The sequence below is a fragment of the Xenopus laevis genome, chromosome 5L (genome assembly GCF_017654675.1).
Source record: "Xenopus laevis strain J_2021 chromosome 5L, Xenopus_laevis_v10.1, whole genome shotgun sequence".
Lineage (NCBI taxonomy): Eukaryota > Metazoa > Chordata > Amphibia > Anura > Pipidae > Xenopus > Xenopus laevis.
The window spans coordinates 41,786,137-41,805,324 of NC_054379.1; the positions used below are offsets into that span (position 1 = coordinate 41,786,137).

Here is a 19,188-nt window from a genome sequence, read left to right on the forward strand (position 1 = left end):
TAGATTTTTCTTGATAAAAAAAAATAAAATTAACACATTGATCATGTTGAACAAGTCTCTATACTGCCCATTTAAAATTCTACATCATTGTGTTTCATTTATGGGCAACACCCAAAAGATTAACTAAATTCTTCACAAATAAGTAGGCAAAAAATTAAGGACAGTATATTCCACCAGGGATAGAAGCAAGTAACAGTAAGTTCCTCATTCTCTTCCCTAGATTGGGGGTCACAGGCACCATGGGTACATCCAATAGCAGCCTCTGAGGTTGTATTCCATAATATGTCTAGACAACCACAGTCTGTTATACATTCCTCCCAGCCTCAGCCTGTAATACCTTCCTCCCAAAACTGGCCTCAACATGTTAACCTAAAAAAGTATTAAAAGGATGACCATGTGGCCACCATTATGACCTGGACTTGAACACGTGGTGGTCTGTTCTTTATGATGTGCAGAAGAATCCATTTTACTAGGGTAGCCTTTAAAACATCTTGGCCCTGCCTAAAGCTGCCCAGAAGGACATATGAACCCTGAGAAGAAAGGGGCAGCAAAATGTTCACCAGAACACCTACATGATACACTTCTTATGGGGCACGGGCAGACTCAACTGATGATTCCCCTATTCTACTACAAGCGGAGTTTTGGCCTTTAAAGTAATTTCAACATGTAACATTGGCTGTCTCACAGGAACAATGTATTTCCATTCACCTTTGTTTTAAATACAGTATTACTGAGAATTTTACAATTACAATTCTGTATATTAAAGTTATATTATATCTCCAAGTCTACTCAAGGGTTTTAATGGCATGCACTTTAATTTGATGGGATGGTTTAAAGATTTCAGTACCTCAGTAAATACTACTGCCGATCCATCAGTTGTTCCATTTCCTACACTTTTCCTGTCGTTGCTCCTGCAATTGCTGACATAACAAAGAAATAATTTCTTTCTGTTCTAGGTTAGCAGTACTTTAGATATGCCCTACGTTCAACAAACACACCACAAATAAGGCTAAAGTTGAACATGTATATTTGCATTTACATTTCTTTATATTAAATGGGAATTAACACATTGCTGAAATTGCAAACTGCAGAGCTGCTGAATAAAAAACAATAAAAAATAAATTGCAAATAGTCTCAGAATATCACTCTCTACATCCTACTCAAAGTTAATTTACAGACGAACAACCCCTTTAAAGTGGAGTCTATAGAAGACGAGTTTCCTGTAATAAGGAGCTCCCTGTATAACAGATCCTATACCTATACAAGTCCAGAACAGCTTTCTATCTTAAAAATACAAAACAAAGTAGATTTTGACATACCTTCCCTGCAATGAGTCCCAAGAGGTGTCTGGTGAGGGTTTTTGAATCTGCAAGAAACAATTATTTCTATTACGGTTTAACATTCAAAGCAATATTTTAATACATGTAGTAGAAATATAGTGTCTGCAGATGTCATGATAGTCACACGTGATAAGCAGAGATACTCACACACATTTCATTATCGCTACCTGTTATTTACTTGGCCTTTACTGGCCTAAAGTAATAGTAATGTAATAAATGTGGGATGTCTTATTTAGGCCTCAAACACAGTCATTCTTACATTAGGGGGCCCATTACTTAGCTCGAGTGAAGGAATAGAATAAAATATAATTTCGAATGATTTTTTTGGCTACTTCGACCATCGAATTGGCTACTTCGACCTTCGACTACGACTTCGAATCGAACGATTCAAACTAAAAATCGTTCGACTATTCCACCATTCGATAGTCGAAGTACTGTCTCTTTAAGAAAAACTTCAACCCCCTACTTCGCCACCTAAAACCTACCGAGGTGCAATGTTAGCCTATGGGGAAGGTCCCCATAGGCTTTGTAACAATTTTTAGGTTGAAGAAAAATCGTTCGATCGATGGTTTTTTTTGGTAATGGGTTGAACTCTCCTTTAAATAAAGTATGCTAGCATTCAAGAAAAAAAGTTGTGCGAGTTTGATTGTGGGTTTAGTTTGCATGCATGTTTTTTTTCTCAACCACGAAAAATAGTAAATAGGCCTCTATGTATCAGCCCACCTTTCGATTTTGCAAAGCTGCCAGTCCAGTTCTAGCTGCTTCCATATCTGCTGCCCTCTTTGATTTGCCTTGTCCTTCTCCAAACATTTCATTTTCTATATACAAGTGTACAGTAAACCTAAAAAAGAAAAAAAACACCATACTTAATATGCTTACTTACAAAAACACACACATGTGGGAAGATCCCCTGCACATTTATTAAGCACAAGACAAAAACTGTGGTACCGTGTTAGCCAGTAGCAAAAGTAACAAATAAAAAAACAAACAGATACAAAAAGTATTGTAGAAGTGATACCTATATTGGCTAACAATAAAAATACATTTTTCGGAGCACCAAGGCTCCTACGTCAGGCACATTTATTGCAATACACTTTGGGGCCACTCACCTTTTTCAGACATGACGGTCATTGTCTAACTGCAAATGAAACCCCACATGTACATATTTTTGATACAGCTTTATTAGATGAGATTATCTCAAGGGGTTTTGTGGAGGACTGGCAAATGCTATGTGTCTGGGACCTAAAGCAAAATGTAGTCATTTGTTTTAAGCACAAATGATCACAATGCACATGAGGACCTATAGTAAAATGATGTGTCTGGAACCTTAAAGGAAAACGTTACCCCCAAAATGAATATTTAATCAACAGATAGTTTATATCATATTTAGTGACATATTAAAGAATCTTACCAAACTGGTATATATATTTAAGTAAATATTGCCCTTTTTCATCTATTGACTTGAACCACAATTTTGTGATGGTCTGTGTGCTGCCTCAGAGATCACCTGACCAGAAATACTGCAAATCTAAGGGGCAGATTTATCAAGGGTAGAATTTCGAAGTGGAAAATACTTCGAAATTTGACCATCAAATTGAATACTACGAAATTCGAAGTCGAATTCGTAGTTTTTTTTTAATTGTACGATCGTATTCCGATTGTAGTACGATCGTATTCTGATTGTAGCACGATCGTATTCCGATTGTAGAATGATCGTATTCCGAACGTACGATCATACTCCGATCGTACTTCGAATCGTACGATTCTACGTACGATTTTATCGTACAATCGTATTATTTTCCTTCAAATACAAAAATATGCTCTGGAAGGTCCCCATAGGCTAATATAGCACTTCGGCAGGTTTAAGTTGGCGAAGTATTGAAGTCGAAGTTTTTTTAAAGAGACAGTACTTTGATTATCGAATGGTCGAATAGTCGAACGATTTTACTTCGAAACGAAGGTCGTAGTAGTCTATTCGATGGTCGAAGTATACAAAACTTACTTTGAATTTTGAATTTTTTAACTTCGAAAATTCCCTCGATTTCACTTTGAACCTTGATAAATCTGCCCCTAACTGTAACTGGAAGAAGTGTGGAAGCAAAAGACATGGGACCTAACATGCATGATTTGTTGGTTTGTTTGTGTGCACAGTGAATCCTACGATCCCAGGGGGCGGCCCTTATTTTTCAAAATGGCAATTTTCTATTTATGATTACCCAATGGCACATACTACTGAAAAAGTATATTATTATGAAAATGGTTTGTTTACATGAAGCAGGGTTTTACACATGAGCTGTTTTATGCAATATCTTTTTATAGAGACCTACATTGTTTGTGGGGTATAGTTTTTCTTTAAAGCGAATCTATTGCGAAAATGAGAATTGAATATAAGCTGAATAGTGGCGCATGTGCAGTTGCAGCAATTTTCTGTGCATGCGCCGAAACTCACGAAAATTGCCAAAGCGCCGGTCTAATTACAAAGATTATCGAAGCGGCTGAAGATGGCGCCCAGGAACTCCGATGCCTGAATCTGCACCGAGGAGTAAGTAAAAAGTCGGTGACATTTGCCGGGGTAACACTTAGACTAGGAGGAGGAGGGAGGGGGGTCTATGGGGGGTAGGCGTTTTTTAACTTTTGGGTTTGCTTCTCCTTTAAGGTTACGTGATTAAAGTGAACAAAATATTTTTCTTTCCCCCTTCCATTCCCTAATTTGCATATGCACATTTTTGCTACTTCTTAATCCATTTAAGTTAGCAAATACAATGTTTCCAACTGGAGTGACTATGCCCCTATATCCTCCATTTCTAACATGATAATACAGCAAATGAGAGAACAAAAAGACAGAAAGGCCACGTTCAAATATAAATTAGAAAAAAAACTGAAGGAACTAATAAAACCATGATGTTTATTTAATTAAACCCTTTTAAAATATAATAATAAGAAAACTAAGAAAGCTCTGACATAGAAATCTCCAACGAGGAAGAAGGAAATACATACAGTATACAGTATAATAAATCTGATCCAAAAAACTCACCAGGTATCATGAGGTGGTCCTTTCTTGGAAATCTCCCTGAATTCATAATTTATATTCCTTTTTGCACAAAACATATTAAGCTCCACTTCAGGATCCACCAAATGTTCTGCTATAATAACATGAATACAGTTATTAATACATTGTAAATACAATTCTCTTGTTTAAAAAAAAGTGAGAAACTTGAAAACCATTTATCTGTTTTATATTCTAGCCGGCGGGAAGGCATTTAGGGGAGATTAATCGCCCGAAGAAGAGGCAATTTGTTGCTGACTAATCTCCCACACTAGCCACATCTGCCACCACCTTAAGAGTGGTAGCACAGGGGGAGCTTAGTCGCCAAGTGTCAAATCTTCGTTAATGCGGGCGACTTATCTCCATGAAATGCCTTCCCGCCGACAAGAATGTGAATAACTGTCGCTTTGTTTTCTGAAGTCACCCGAAGTTTCCTCGTGAGGCAACATCAGGTGACTTCGGAAAATGTAAACGATTCTTATGCCATCCCGCCAGCGATTCGCATTCTTGCCGGGGAGAAGGCATTTTAGGGAGATCTCCCCGTGTGCCACCACCTTTAAATAAAAATAATAACTGGAAATGCTACTTGGCCCCTAGGCCATAGCCCAGGTTAGACTGTTCATTAATCCACTCCTGACATTATCCCACAGGCTAAAGTGATAGATTATCCCACACTGTGACATTATGTTACCTCTTCAGTCTTGTATTCTTGCAGTCTGTGCTACAGTGCGGAACAGACTGAAATGCCTAAATGCAGCTCCGCCCCCTCCAGTGAGACAGGAAGAGTGTGTAACCCTTTGGCTTCTAGAAAGATTGGAGACACGTCTCACACTGAGCAGAGATTTGTACCCACCGGGAGTTAAAAGGCGTCACTTTCATTATGTGGGCGTGGCCATGTAAGGACTGGGCTCTGAGCTGTGGGAATCCTGGAGTGACACATTCAGTTTCGTTTCTCCCAGTGCCTCGTGTCTGCACCGAAACCAAATGCCTTGTCTAAACTGCTGCAGGGCAAATAGTTGTTAGGCTCAGAGCTGCTATCAGAACCCCAATAGTTAAGGGATGGTTCACCTTCAAGTTAACTTTTAATATGTTATAGAATGACCAATTCTAAGCAACTTTTTATTTGATCTTCATTATTTATTTTGTATAGTTTTTGAATTATTTGCCTTTTACTTCTGACTCTTTCCAGCTTTCAAATGGGGGGGGGGGTCAATGACCTTGTCTAAAAACAAATGCTCTCAATTAAATCAAAGCACGGTTGCTAGGGTAATTTGGACCCTAGTAATCAGTTTGCTGACACTGCAAGCAGGAGAGCTGCAGAATAAAAAGCCAAATAACTCAAAAACCACAAGTCATAAAAATCAAGACCAATTGCAAATTGTCTCAGAATATCACTCTCTACATCATTGCTGTCCAACATCTGTGGTACCGAGTGCCACAATTTTACTGGCAAATGTGGTGGAGGGCCACTAATGGAAGTCAGTGTTGGCCAACCCCCCCTTTTAAACCACACCCACTGTAAACCACACCCATGTTACCACAAGAACTGTTAAGCTCATATCCACATTAACAGTGGTAGCACACCAAAAAACCAAACGTCTGGTGCTCACTGCAGGGAAATCCCTCATCATGGCTGATTCTTGCCATTATGCCACCTGAGGCGGCCTTCTTTTGCCGCCCCACCCCTTCCCACGGCACTAACCTTTACAGCGCCGGAGAGGGCAGGGGCAGTCCACGATGCTTAGTGCAGAGAGCGCAATTGCGCTCTCTGCACTAGAAGAGCCAAATTTCCGAGTTTAAAACCGGAAATTCGGCTCTTAGTTACCAGGAGCGCCCCTGGCAACCAGGGGGCGCTGCCGCTTGAGGCGAGTGTCTCAACTCACCTCATTGGTGGAACGCCCCTGCCCCCAACACATGATTAAACACCTTAGGGGCCCTTAACAACAATTTCCAAATGCTTACAAACCCCAAGAACAAACCCCTAACAGGCTTATATCCCACAGGTAGCGTTGGGCAAGCAGAGAATGGCACATCCAAGCAGCACCGGGCAAGCAGAGAAGGGCACACACAGGTAGGGAAGGCAGAACAGAGCAGGAGACAGGGAAACCTAGTATCATTCTAATATGTACTACATACAGTGACACAGTGCTGGTGCCCCATTAGCATTTTGAATAAGGTTTGAACAGGTGAACAATGTGGGCAGTTTCAGTCTGGGTCTCAGGGGGATCACAGGTATGAACAATATAGGGGATTACAGTCTAAATTTGAGGTTTAAACAATGCAGCGGCCAGTTAATTTCTGTAGTGATACCTTTTAAATCTTACATATGTTAAGCAGACACAGCATGTGGGGGGGGGGGGGGTCAGCCCTGCTCTACATCATACTAAAAGTTAACTCAAAGGTGAACAACACCTTTAAAAATGACTTTTTATGATTCAGAGCAAGACACAAAATGTATCAAGCAAAGTTTTAGCTATGTTATAATACAGATCAAGCAAGTAGACTGGTGGAGCTCATCCTGTCCTGGTTTGCAAACCTTCATCTGCACTTACCAATACATTTCCAACTACATATTACTCTTGTCTGAAACAGTGAGACCTCTAGTGGTGAAATCTAAAAACATTGTATTGCTACAATCTTACCCTACCCAATATAATTAAAGGGGTTGTTCACTTTGAGTTAACTTTAGTATGATGTAGAGAGTGATATTCTGAGGCAATTTGCAATTGGTTTTCATTTTTTATTAGTTGTAGTTTTTGAGTTATTTAGCTTTTTATTCAGCAGCTTTCCAGGTTGCAATTTCAGCAATCTGATCGCTAGGGTCCAAATTACCCTATCAACCATGCACTGATTTGAATAAAGCTGGCCATAGACGCAACGATCCGATCGAACGAATCGTGGATTCGTATGATTTTCAGACCATGTGTGGAGAGTCCCGTCATTTTTCGTCCGGTGGAGATCGGTCGTTTGATCGATCAGACAGGTTAAAAGATTTCTGTCGGCTGCCGATAATATCTCTGCGTGTATTGCCGATCGTAGGATTTTCAGTGCGCTTTGGTCAGACATAACTATCGTACGATTGATGTCAGGGGCAGAACATTGGCTCATCTGTTCTTTTACTACTTTATTTAGTCGGAATTGTAAGACTTTGATCTGAATGGTTAGTGGAGGGTCGGAGATGAGAAAGTCTGATCGTACGTTGATTTGTACGATTGGATCTTTGCGTCTATGGCCAGCTTAAGAGACTGAATATAAAGAGTAATAAAATGTAGCAATAAATATATTTGTAGCCTTACAGAGCATTTGTTTTTAGATGGGGTGAGTGACCCCCAGTTGAAAGCTGGAAAGAGTCAGAAGAACAAGGTAAATAATTGATAAACTATAAAAAATAAATAATGAAGACTAATTGAAAAGTTGCTTAGACTGAAACCGACTAATGACATTTTCAGCTAACGGAGATGCACCCAATCAACAGTGCCGGCCAAGTTATAAGGGCATCCAAGGCAACTCATAGTAAAAAAACATTTACCGGTTCAATATGGTGATGTGAGCCTCGAAAAGATTTTAGGTGAAGGCTGTAAATTCGTAACGTGTCGTGCCCCCACGTTAGGGAATTTGTTGGCACCAAGCGTAGCACAAAGTAAAAAGGAGGAAAAAACATGGTTAAATGTCAGGGGAACATGTAAGTGTGGAGCTAGCAGATGTGTTACCTGTGAAAGAATTATGGTTTCTACTGATTATGTGAGCAACAATTCAAGAGAGTTATTTAAAATGAAAAGTATCATTAATTGCAACAGTAAATAGGTAGTCTACCTGCTTAATTGTTCGAAATGCGGGATTTAATATGTTGGCTGTACATCAAGGAAATTAAAGGACAGAATGAGGGAGCACATTAATCAGATTGTGTCCAATAATAAATCTACAGTAGTATCCAGACATTTTCATGAATGTAATGAATTGGTGACGTCACAAAACGTATGATACAGGGTATAGAGGGAATTGAACCAGGCTATAGAGGAGGCAACTTGATGGACAGGCTCCTCCATATAGAAGCCATTTGGATTTTCACCTTAAGGACGCGGCAACCGACAGGTTTGAACTTCAGATTTGACATATCTTGTTGCGTCTAAATCTACGTATGATGGCAGTGGGCTTCATAAATCTTTTGGAATTGTAGGCTTTAAAGGAATTGTTCAGTGTAAAAATAAAAACTGGGTAAATAGATAGGCTGTGCAAAATAAAAAATGTTTCTAATATAGTTAGTTAGCCAAAAATGCAATGTATAAAGGCTGGAGTGATTATATGTATAACAAGTCAGTCAGAACATTACTTCCTGCTTTTTAGCTCTCTTGGTTTCCACTGACTGGTTACCCTGGCTACCAGGCAGTAACCAATCAGAGACTTGAGGGGGGGCCACATGGGTCATATCTGTTGCTTTTGAATCTGAGCTGAATGCTGAGGATCAATTACAAACTCACTGAACAGAAATGTACCATGTGGCCCCCCTTCAAGTCGCTGACTAGCTCAAAGTTATAGAGCTGAAAAGCAGGAAGTTGGATTCTGGCTGTTTTATTAGACATCTGTTCACTCCAGCCTTTATATATTAAATTTTTGGCTAACTAACTATATTAGAAACATTTTTTATTTTGCACAGCCGATCTATTTACCCAGTTTTTATTTTCACACTGAACTATTCCTTTAATAGGAGTGTGGTTTTCCTCTCTCACTTTGCATCAGTTTTTGCTCCTCATTATTTATCTTTTAACCATATTTTGTCTCTTAACGATTTTTTCCGTAGCCAAAGTTCTTATGGTTAGGAACTCCAGCGCATTTTCATTATGTTCATTATGTTTTACATCAAGTTTAAGTACAATATATCTGGTCAAAATCCCATGTTTCGATTTTTCAAGATTTTTTAAGATTCACTAATAATTTAAAAAGGTAAAAACAGACAAATAGTATGTTTCCAAGGTAACGTTTGTAAGGTGATTGTAAATACTGTTGTACAAAAATGTAGTGTATGATGATGTAAATGTGAGAAAATGATTGTTATGTGTATGTGTAATGTTAGTGTTGGAAAATTGAAGTGTTGAAAGGGTGTAATTACAAGGATTGTCCACTAGGTGGCAGTGGATCCCCATTAGTTGTGAAAAAGGGTTATATAATGGTGTTATGTAAAGTGTAGTTCCTGCCCCAGCCACTAGAGGGAGGTAGTGACATAGGGTATAAAAGGGATGGTTCTACCCAGGGTGTGGTCAGTTGAATTGGAAAGTTAGACAGGTAAAACTGTAAATGGGGCACTAGGTGCCATAGCCAGTAAGGGCAAGCTAGAAAGGGTAGCTGGCACCCCACTGAGGAGTAAGAGGCCTAGTGGCCGTGGCTCGGCCACAGATAGGGAAAAGAGAGATAGACAGGACAGTGTGGACAACCCAGGCCAAAGGTGAAATTCCTACCCGGAAAGACTACGGGGCACTGCTGTGGTGGCTCGCTAGCTGAAGGAGGTGGCACATGGAGCGAGATGGAGGGCTCGTAGGACGTATGGCAGACTGCCTGACCGGTAGGTGGTGCAAGAAAAGGCCAAGAGGCTGGGTTCACAAGTCCGCTGTCAGTGGGGAAATATTGAATACCTGTGCATCTATAAAGAAACATTCTGAACGTAGGTTGGTAAGCTGATTTTTGCCAAGTTCTTCAATAAAACGTTCAAGTTTTTTTTATACCTTGGTGTAGTGTGCCCTTTAATGACTGGAGGGCCCCCCTACAAGTTCAGTTAAGGGGATTTAGTTACTTTTCAAGTACACAGTAGTAAGGCAACCCATATGTTTTAAAACTTTTGATAATAAGTAGCTAATCTAAATAGAAATGGGAAACATCGCTTGAAACAAAGTGTTAAATTTAGGTAAGATGGCTTTAGGGCTCATACTCACGAGCGTTTTTACCTGCGCTCCCCTGCGTTCCGTTTTTCGGCGTTCAGCCGCAGGGGAGCGCAGGAATAGACGCATTTCATTATTTCAAATGGGGCTGTACTCACACAGGCGCATGTAGGCGCCGAACGGAGGTTGAGACGCAACATGCTGCATTTTTCGTGCGTTTGGCGCCTGCATGCGCCTGTGTGAGTACAGCCCCATTTGAAATAATGAAATGCGTCTATTCCTGCGCTCCCCTGCGGCTGAACGCCGAAAAACGGAGCGCAGGGGAGCGCAGGTAAAAACGCTCGTGAGTAAGAGCCCTTATAGAGACAGACATAACTATATTGTTACAACAGGTATTTTTTCAGTCTGTTTTGAGCAACTGTTATGAGAATTGGACTTTTATAAAAAAAAAATTAAAGTAGTTTTTCGCTAAAGGGTTAAAAAAATCCATTTAATGAAGTGTCATCCAAAAATGTCATTTCCGGTTTAGCGATTTAAAAAGCCGTTAAGTCTTTTGTGTTAATTATGCAGATGACTACGTATCGTAGGCATACAAAACGCGTCAGGATTGTATGCTTTTAACTGACTGAAATAAAGCTGTCTTTTAATCCAGGAGTGGTTCCAGGAGTGCTTGCTGGTTTTTCTTCATTCAAGGCAACTCACCCTTGTCAAGTCACGTCAAGAGTCAAGAGTGAGTTTTATTGTCATTTCATCCAGATACGTCAGTACACAGTGAAATGAAACAACGTTCCTCTAGGACCATGGTGCTACACAACACAACATAGATGTACCGGACAACAGATAAAAAGTGCAAGTGCAAATATATGCAACTCCTGCAAGACAGGACAGCGTAGTGCAGGGACAGGACAAGACAGTGCTCACTGTTGATTGAGCCTCTCATCACAAGAGAGTGTGGGTGCTGCGTGGCAAACTGGAAAGGGGAGTTAAGAATTGTGAAAAATGGCAGCATTATGAACTAGGAGAAGGCAGACTCTCCCTTCCCCCCAGTTGCACCCTAGACATGTGCCTCTTCTGCCTAATTCTAGTTCTAACCTTGCCAATCACAGTCATTTTGGTTTGTCATTCAGCTCAATGGAAAATGTTGAAATCCGCATGTCACCATCAATGTTCCCTCCAATTCCATCTCAATTCCATCTCAGCTATATGCATAAGAAAATTATTTTGTGTGCACATTTTAAACTTTTATGCACAGCTTTTAAAAACGGTGTGCGCAGACCACCCTTCTGACCCCCCACCTCAGTTTGCATAGAGCACAGTTAACAGATTGGGCAGTTCTTACCTCCCAACAACAAAAAAAAAGGATCTGATGGTAGTCACTCGCAATAAAGAAAGTAACACGACAATATACTGAATATGAAACATTCTATGTTGTGACTACATATCTGATTGATCCTGAACTGCCAATCTGTGCCTGTTTTTTTTTTTTGTCAAATTCTGTTTATTTGTTTTGCTTTACATACAACAAATTAAACAACACTTAAAATTGCCATTTGTCACTTCCTTTTATTCAACATTCTAACTTGGATGATAGTCAGTGTCAGTCAGCGTAATAGGGGTAGAAGAGAACTGTCGAGTGATTGGACAGTTAACAGTTGTCGCATTACTTTGTCCTTTAACAATCCATCCCACTACAAACTAATCTTGACCCTCCCAACATTCCATGCCGCAGTGGAAACCTTACACATAATATTCAGCTAGATACACATTCTAACCATCTAAGGCCAACCACTTTGCCCAGATTAGCTCAAATTTATTTGGACAGTTCCTAGAAACATATACTGCTTTAATATAAGGTGAGTTAGTGTTGACAAGCTGCTTCCATTCCCCAATCAGTGGGGCCTGAGTGGCCTTCCAATGGAGTAAAATTAGTTTCTTGGCAAAAAATAGTAGTTGTAGTAACAATAGACTGTCACGTGTGTTGAGGGGCAGTTCCTCTGTAATTCCCAATAGAAGGTACCTTTTTCCATATGTTCTGGCAATGTAGTCAAATACAAGTATTCTGGAAAGACTAAACAGGCAGACGGCACTTCTGGGATAGGGTTTATTGGAGTTACTGCTGTGGAAACCTAACGCGTTTCGGGAGTGATCCTATGACTAAGGGATCACTCCCGAAACGTGTTAGGTTTCCACAGCAGTAACTCCAATAAACCCTATCCCAGAAGTGCCGTCTGCCTGTTTAGTCTTTCCAGTATACTTGTATTTGACTACATTGCCAGAACATATGGAAAAAGGTACCTTTCTCCAGACACCCTCTGATGCAGGTGTCCATCATATTTGGGAAAAAAATTTCCAGCCTTTCTGGGGTATAATATATGCAGTTGATAAATTTGATTTGTATGAGCCGATCTTTGGCAGGTATTGAGATCTCTTTACTTGGTTGAGTATGTCCGACCAGGTGTCCTGGTCAATTTCTCCAAGGTCCCGATTTAGCTCTTTCAAGTGGGTCCGGTATCAGGTCCATCAAACCACTGTACAGGTTAGAGGTTAGGTGGCATAGTCCCTCTCTTTTCAGGAGTTTCTCTATCCGTGGTTCCCGGAGTTGTACAATGTGGTCCAAAAATTGTGCTGAAAAGGCATGTTTAAGTTGTAAATACCGGAATAGGTAACGGTTCGGCAAATTGTAGTCATTTTTGAGCTGGTCAAATGTTTTGAGGGTGTTCCCATGCAGGATGTGGTGAATCTCTGTAATGCCTTTACTGGTCCAGATGCTCACATCTGGTATCTGGAGAAACTGCCCCAGCAACCTGTTGTTCCAAAGTGGCATAGCTGGAGACCACTGATTTATGATTGTATATGCTTTTTTTGCTACAATTTGTACATTTGTAAGTGGAGAGAGTCGTTGCAGGACGGCTGCTCTCAGGACGAGGGCCGGTGTATGTTAAAGTTTGAAGCCACTCCTCGGATCCTATAATGTGCATTGCTAATGTCATTGCTTAATTATCCATATTGGGGTGCCACCAGTGTTGCAGATTCACTAATTGTGCAGCTAAAAAGTAGTTCCTAAAATTGGGTACTAGGGCCAAGCCTCCCTTGTTCCATGGAGCTTGCATTATTGTTCTTGCCAGTCTTGGTTTAGAGGTGGGCCACAATAGATTATGGAACAGCTTGTCAGTGTCACTGAACCACCGGTATATAAGCGGTATATAAATTGGGGCATTAGCTAGCATATATAACAGTGTAGGCAAACAGAGCATTTTTATCAGATTCACTCGACCCACTAGAGACAGCGGCAGTGCCGCCCAGGTAGGAATTTTAGCCTTAAGACTTGCTAATATGGGTTGCAAGTTCAAACTTATATAACTTGATTTATCTAATGAGATTATTATACCAATGCATTTCATGTCAGTTACTCATTTAAATGGCAGATCCGCTCTAGGGCAGGGATTAGGGTCGATTGGAAAAATACTGGATTTATTCCAGTTGACACGTAGACCTGAGTATTCACCAAATTGTTTCACTAATTGCAGTACTTGATCTAGGGATTGGTTGGTATCTGCTAAGTAGATCAATGTGTCATCAGCATAAAGGGAAAATTTTTTTCTCTCTATTACCTACTCAATCTGTGCCTGTTTAATTACAACTTTTATTTGATTTAAAATACACCAGGTCAAAATTAATATATATTTTTTTTTATTTTTGACACAAAATAGTTTGAGAGCACCACAATTTGTTGTGTGCGCTGATATCAAAACCTGTGTCCGAACAAGTGTACGCCTAAGGGAACCAACGGTCACCACTAGCGAGTTAAATGAACTGATCTTTGATAAAATTGACCCTAGTGGATGTGTGTGCTTTCTGTGTGAATGCAAAATGATTTGTACGCTCCACTAGGGACAGGGACTGATGTAAATGAAGCACAATCTCTTTTGGGCATTTCAGGATTATTTCATTTTTTGATGAGCTATTGCTATATATATAAACTGGGAATTATCCAAATAAAATGTATCCAATAAAATACGATCCAATAAAAAACGATCCAATAAAATAAGTTTTATTTTAATAAATCCCAGTGTGCTGCAGCTTTCTACATGTATATATATATATATATATATATATATATATATATATATATATATATATATAGTAGTTTTAGAGGGACTAATTGTATTGTGAATTCAAAACTTCTTTATTCAAACATGCATATATTACAATGTATACAATATAACATTGTCATCTTTTATTGCACACAAGAGGAAAGTTATTTTTTCTGTCTGTAACAGTTTACAAAATCTAATATAACCTCATTACCCCGGTTCAAATAATACAATTTTTCAAAAACTCTGTTTGTTCCTGAAAACAATGAGTAAAGCAGAGCAATACCCCTTTCAATCTGTAAATTCCAGCAGCTACTTGTATACATATTTACTAGGGGACAGATTTATCAAAGCTCAAGGTTATTTTGATTTCAAAAAATTCGAATTTCAAGCTATTTTTCGACTTCGACTAGAGAATAGTTCAAATTCGAAAATTTGAATATTGAAATGTATCATGTACTGTCTCTTTAAAAATTCAACTTCGACCATTCGCCTTCTAAAACCTGCCAAATAGCTGTTCTAGCCTATGGGGGACCTCCTAGAACCCATTTGGAGTTAATTGGTGGACTTTGAAAAATCAAAGTTTTTTTTGTGAAAAACTTTAATTCGTACGATTCAAATTTAGACCTATTAAATCGAAAACTGACCTATTCTGACAAAAAAAAACCTGTAACTTAATTTCGGTTTGTCTTTTTGAATACGAATTTTGTTTTTCAAATTTGAAAATCGACCCTTGATAAATATGCCCCTTAGTGACTACAATAAATTTGTAATACATTGCAATTTGCTTTTGAAACTCAAGTTCTTTTCTGTAAGATGAAGCTCTGGGATCTTCACGAGCTGTTTTATTTGATTGCTTAACATGTTCTGGAATCCAAATAGTTCTTTGTTTCCAAGAATTGCTTTAATTGTTTGGCTGTGGGTCTCTTTGTAGGATCTGTCGATAGCATTTTCTTGACTGTATGTGTCTGGAGAAAGAAAATAAATCAATAAAAGAGGACAAATTAAAGACCATCAGTAAAAACATAAAAGAACTATAGACAATACCTCATAGGGATACTGTGCTACAAATGTCACAGGAAACTGGCCTTTCCGTAACTTCTTCATTTCCTAAAATAAAATGATAAAATAGAAAAGTAATAGATACAATAGCAATATGTACCACATGTATTTATACCACATGTTGCTCCTACTTCACTTTCAATTTGCAGGGCTTTCTGGCCCAGGAAAAATATATTTGTATATATATATCGTTTTGACACTGACGCTGAATGAGTATTTTTTTATGCAAGGAAGTACACTGCCATTAAAATTAGGGCTTTGGCATAAAAATAAATCCTACAAGAAATAGATAAGAAGAACTGGCATAACAAGCCAATTTGGTGTTATTTGCATTTAATTAAATTTTAATTCGATGTGTTATAAAATATTATAAGTAGTGATGGGCGAATAAATCCGCCTGGCATGGATTTGCAACGAATTTTTGCGTTTCCCTGCCAATTTCCATTTTTTTCGTGGAAACTTTCAAATTGCTCGACTTTTCCGAGAAAACAGTCGAATTGCTTGATGTTTTGGTGAAAATGTTCGAATTGCTCGTTTTTTTAATGAAAACATTCAAATTGCTAGATTTTAGTGAAAACGTTCGAATTGCTCGATTTTCCCGTGAAAACGCTTGAATTGCTCGATTTTCCCATAAAAACTTTTTAATTGCTTGATTTTTAAGTGAAAACATTCAAATTGCTCGATTTTTAAGTAAAAACTTTTGAATTGCTAAATTTTTCCGTGAAACAATTCGAATTGATAGATTTTTTCGTGAAAATTTTCGAATTTCACGATTTTTTCTCGAACGTTCTGATTTTTCACAAATTCTTTCGCCGTTTCGTGAATTTTGCGGGAGAAATTTGCCCATCAGAGCTTACACTCTGCCATGCAGGCCTGGACTGGCAATCTGTGGGTTCTGGCAAATGCCAGAGGGGCTGCTATAAGGTGCTATAGAAAGTCAGTATTTGTGAGGGCTGTTTGGGCCTCTGTGTGGGCTGACTGGGCCTCTGTGTACCTGAAATGCCAGGGCCTATTTTAATTCTCAGTCCGGACCTGCACCATGTTTTATTATCTAACATCTCATTATCTTATGTTACCCAATAACATTCAATGGTTATGCTACAGAACCATTTTATAAACTGAATAAAATCAATTTAGGTAAAAAGTTACACACTAAACAAATAGTGGTTAACCAGAAGTAAAGGAACAGAAGAAAAACTTACAATAACTCTCTCGTGTCCAGTGGTAAATTTATACAAAAGTTCAACAAGTATTAATCCCAGTGCAAAAATGTCCACTTCGTTGTTATAAATGTTTTTACGCTGTAAAAAAACAGAAAAAAACCATGATTAAAATCACATTTTGTTGTATGACATTTTGGGGCTTATTTATCAAGGGTTGAATTTCGAATTTGAAAAAGTCAGAAATTCAAAAAGACCAACCGAAATTAAGTCAAAGGTTTTTTTTGGCTGAATAGGTCCGTTTTCGATCGAATAGTAGTCAGCCGAATTCGAATTGTACGAATCGAAGTAATAGCGCATTCGATTGAATTCGAATCAAAAATTTTCCGAAAAAAACCTTTGATTTTTCAAAGTCCACCAATTGACTCCAAATAGGTTTTAGGAGGTCCCCCATAGGCCAAAACAGCAATTCAGCAGGTTTTAAATGGCGAATGGTCGAAGTCGATAAATTTTGATATTCAAATTTTAAATTTTTTTTCAAATTGAATCAAATTTGGATTATTCCGTAGTCGAAGTACACAAAACATAGCTCAAAATTAGAATTTTTTGAATTCGAAAATTCACCTCGACCTTTGATAAATCTGCCCCTTAATTAAACATATTGAAACAAATAAAAAAAGCAACTTTAAAATTAGCATGAACTTGTATTCCCTTCTTGCTTTGTGGTTACTGTGAGTTATTAGAAGTGGAGCTAGCTCAGAACCTGTTCTTGCATTACCCCTGTGGTCCCTTGAGCAAAACCATCCCATGCCACAACAAGGTTATTAAAGGAGAAGGAAAAGGCTTGCAGCACTTGGGGGTGCCAAATGTTAGGCACCCCAAGTGAATGTATTTACTTAGCTGAAACCCCGGGCCGGTGCTCCTATCAGTAGAGAAATGCACCGCCCCGGGGTTATACCAGTGAGCACCACGGAGCGATCCTCTTCTGGCTTCTTCTTTCTTCTCGCGGCTGCGCATGCACGATTAGAATGAAAAGCCAAAATTTAACTAAAAAGTCGGCTATTTCGTTCAACTGCGCATGCGTTTGCCCAGGGAAATTTGCAGACAGAAGAAGCTGGAAGAGGATCGCTCTGTGGTGCCCACTGGAAGAACCCTGGGCTGGTGCAGTTTTCTGCTGATAGGAGCACCGGCCCGGGGTTTCAGGTAAGTAAATACAATCACTTGGGGGTGCCTAAGATTTGGCACCCCCAAGTGCTGCAAGCCTTTCCTTCTCCTTTAAAGTCAAACTAGATAGTTAATTAGTTTGGCTTTTAGTCTTACTTGATTTCTCTGTATTCATTTTGAGAAGACAGAATGACATTCATTATTTTGGTGCAGCATATTTTGCAGGACTGCAACTTTTGCCAATATATTTTTGTTGTGTGTACTTTACCATTAATTAAAAGCTAATGAGGCATTGGGATAACATAGGTACATCATTTTGACGCTGGTAATAAACTAAAATAAACTGAAGGTAAATAGGGAGTAATGTCATCAGTTTTACTGTTTAGTGCACTTATGTCAAAACTCAGCGTAATAGAAATGAATGTAGCCCCTGCTGTAAAATATGAAGATAAAAAATATTCTGAAGCATGTTTTGCATACAGATTTCTCACCCCAAGTTAAATGTGTTTAGTGCAAATACAATGTAACAAGAGCAAAACTGTACTTCAGCACCCATGGTTCACCTTCCTACAGACAACTGTTGGATTCATGCTTAGATATCATCAAGTATAAGGTACTGTTTCATTATTACAGAGAAAAAGGAAATAAAAATGTTAAAAAAGGTTTTTTGCTTAAAATAGATAACGCTGATAACTCCATCAATTTGAGTATTCAAGTTTTTCTCCCACTGATTCGAGTTTTTTTAAATTCGGGTTTAGGATTAAGTGGAATGCTGGGAATTCAAAATCAGATGGTTGGGCGCTCAGGCCCGGATTTGTGGCAAGGCCGCATAGGCCCGGGCCTAGGGCGGCAAAAAAAAAGGGGCGGCATGCCGCCCAGCCGCATTATGGGGACGTGTGCGTCCCCATTCAATTACAGCAGCTGCGCCGGCGTTTTTTCGCCGGCGCGCTGGGAAGGGGAGGTAAGGGGGGGCGCTAGGACCGCGCGGCCACCTGGTCGGACCGCGCGGCCTAGGGGCGCCCGTCATGGAAATCCGGCGCTGTGGGCGCTACCTTTTATACCCTAGACTGAAATTATGGGAATGTGAATGTACAAAGCAATTCTAAGCAAGTTCTTTAACTTGCTTAGAATTGCTTTGTACATTCACATTAAGTGCTAAATGTGGGTAACTAATTTTGTAGCATCAAATTTACAGTGAATAATGGAAATTTGTTTGGCCATATTCAGTATAAAAATTATAAAAGTGCTAGGATTTGACAAATCCAAATCATTAAGTCATGAAACTTTAAGGAGAACTTTTTTGTTTAAATATTATGCTGTTAGCATATTTTGGTTCAGTAATCACTCAAAAATTTTGGTGAGGATTCAGTATTTGGCACCAATAATTCTCTTCAACGGTATACTGTACAGTTTTATCTCAGTACAAGAAGATTATTACAAAACGAGAGAGAG

At 39.1% G+C, this 19,188-nt stretch overlaps 1 protein-coding gene across 7 annotated transcripts in view; it reads right to left on the bottom strand.

Moving 5' to 3' along the window:
* pkr2.L (double-stranded RNA activated protein kinase 2 L homeolog) overlaps nucleotides 1-19,188 on the bottom strand; it is a 75,260-nt gene that overhangs the window by 15,265 nt on the left and 40,807 nt on the right. For 3 of the 7 annotated variants that reach the window (XM_041562693.1, XM_018262937.2, XM_018262936.2), the window contains exons 12-14: nucleotides 16,615-16,713; nucleotides 15,398-15,460; nucleotides 15,054-15,318 (exon numbers count right to left, since the gene is read on the bottom strand). The exons of 1 other annotated variant lie outside the window; for it this stretch is intronic. In XM_041562693.1, coding sequence (XP_041418627.1) covers nucleotides 15,208-15,318; nucleotides 15,398-15,460; nucleotides 16,615-16,713 — 273 coding nt within the window. In that variant the 3' untranslated portion in view covers nucleotides 15,054-15,207. Of the gene's footprint in view, nucleotides 1-847; nucleotides 921-1,319; nucleotides 1,367-2,063; nucleotides 2,182-4,374; nucleotides 4,484-5,077; nucleotides 5,225-15,053; nucleotides 15,319-15,397; nucleotides 15,461-16,614; nucleotides 16,714-19,188 lie in introns of those variants that run through there. 3 more of the 7 variants (XM_018262940.2, XM_018262939.2, XM_041562692.1) reach the window with 2 other exon arrangements.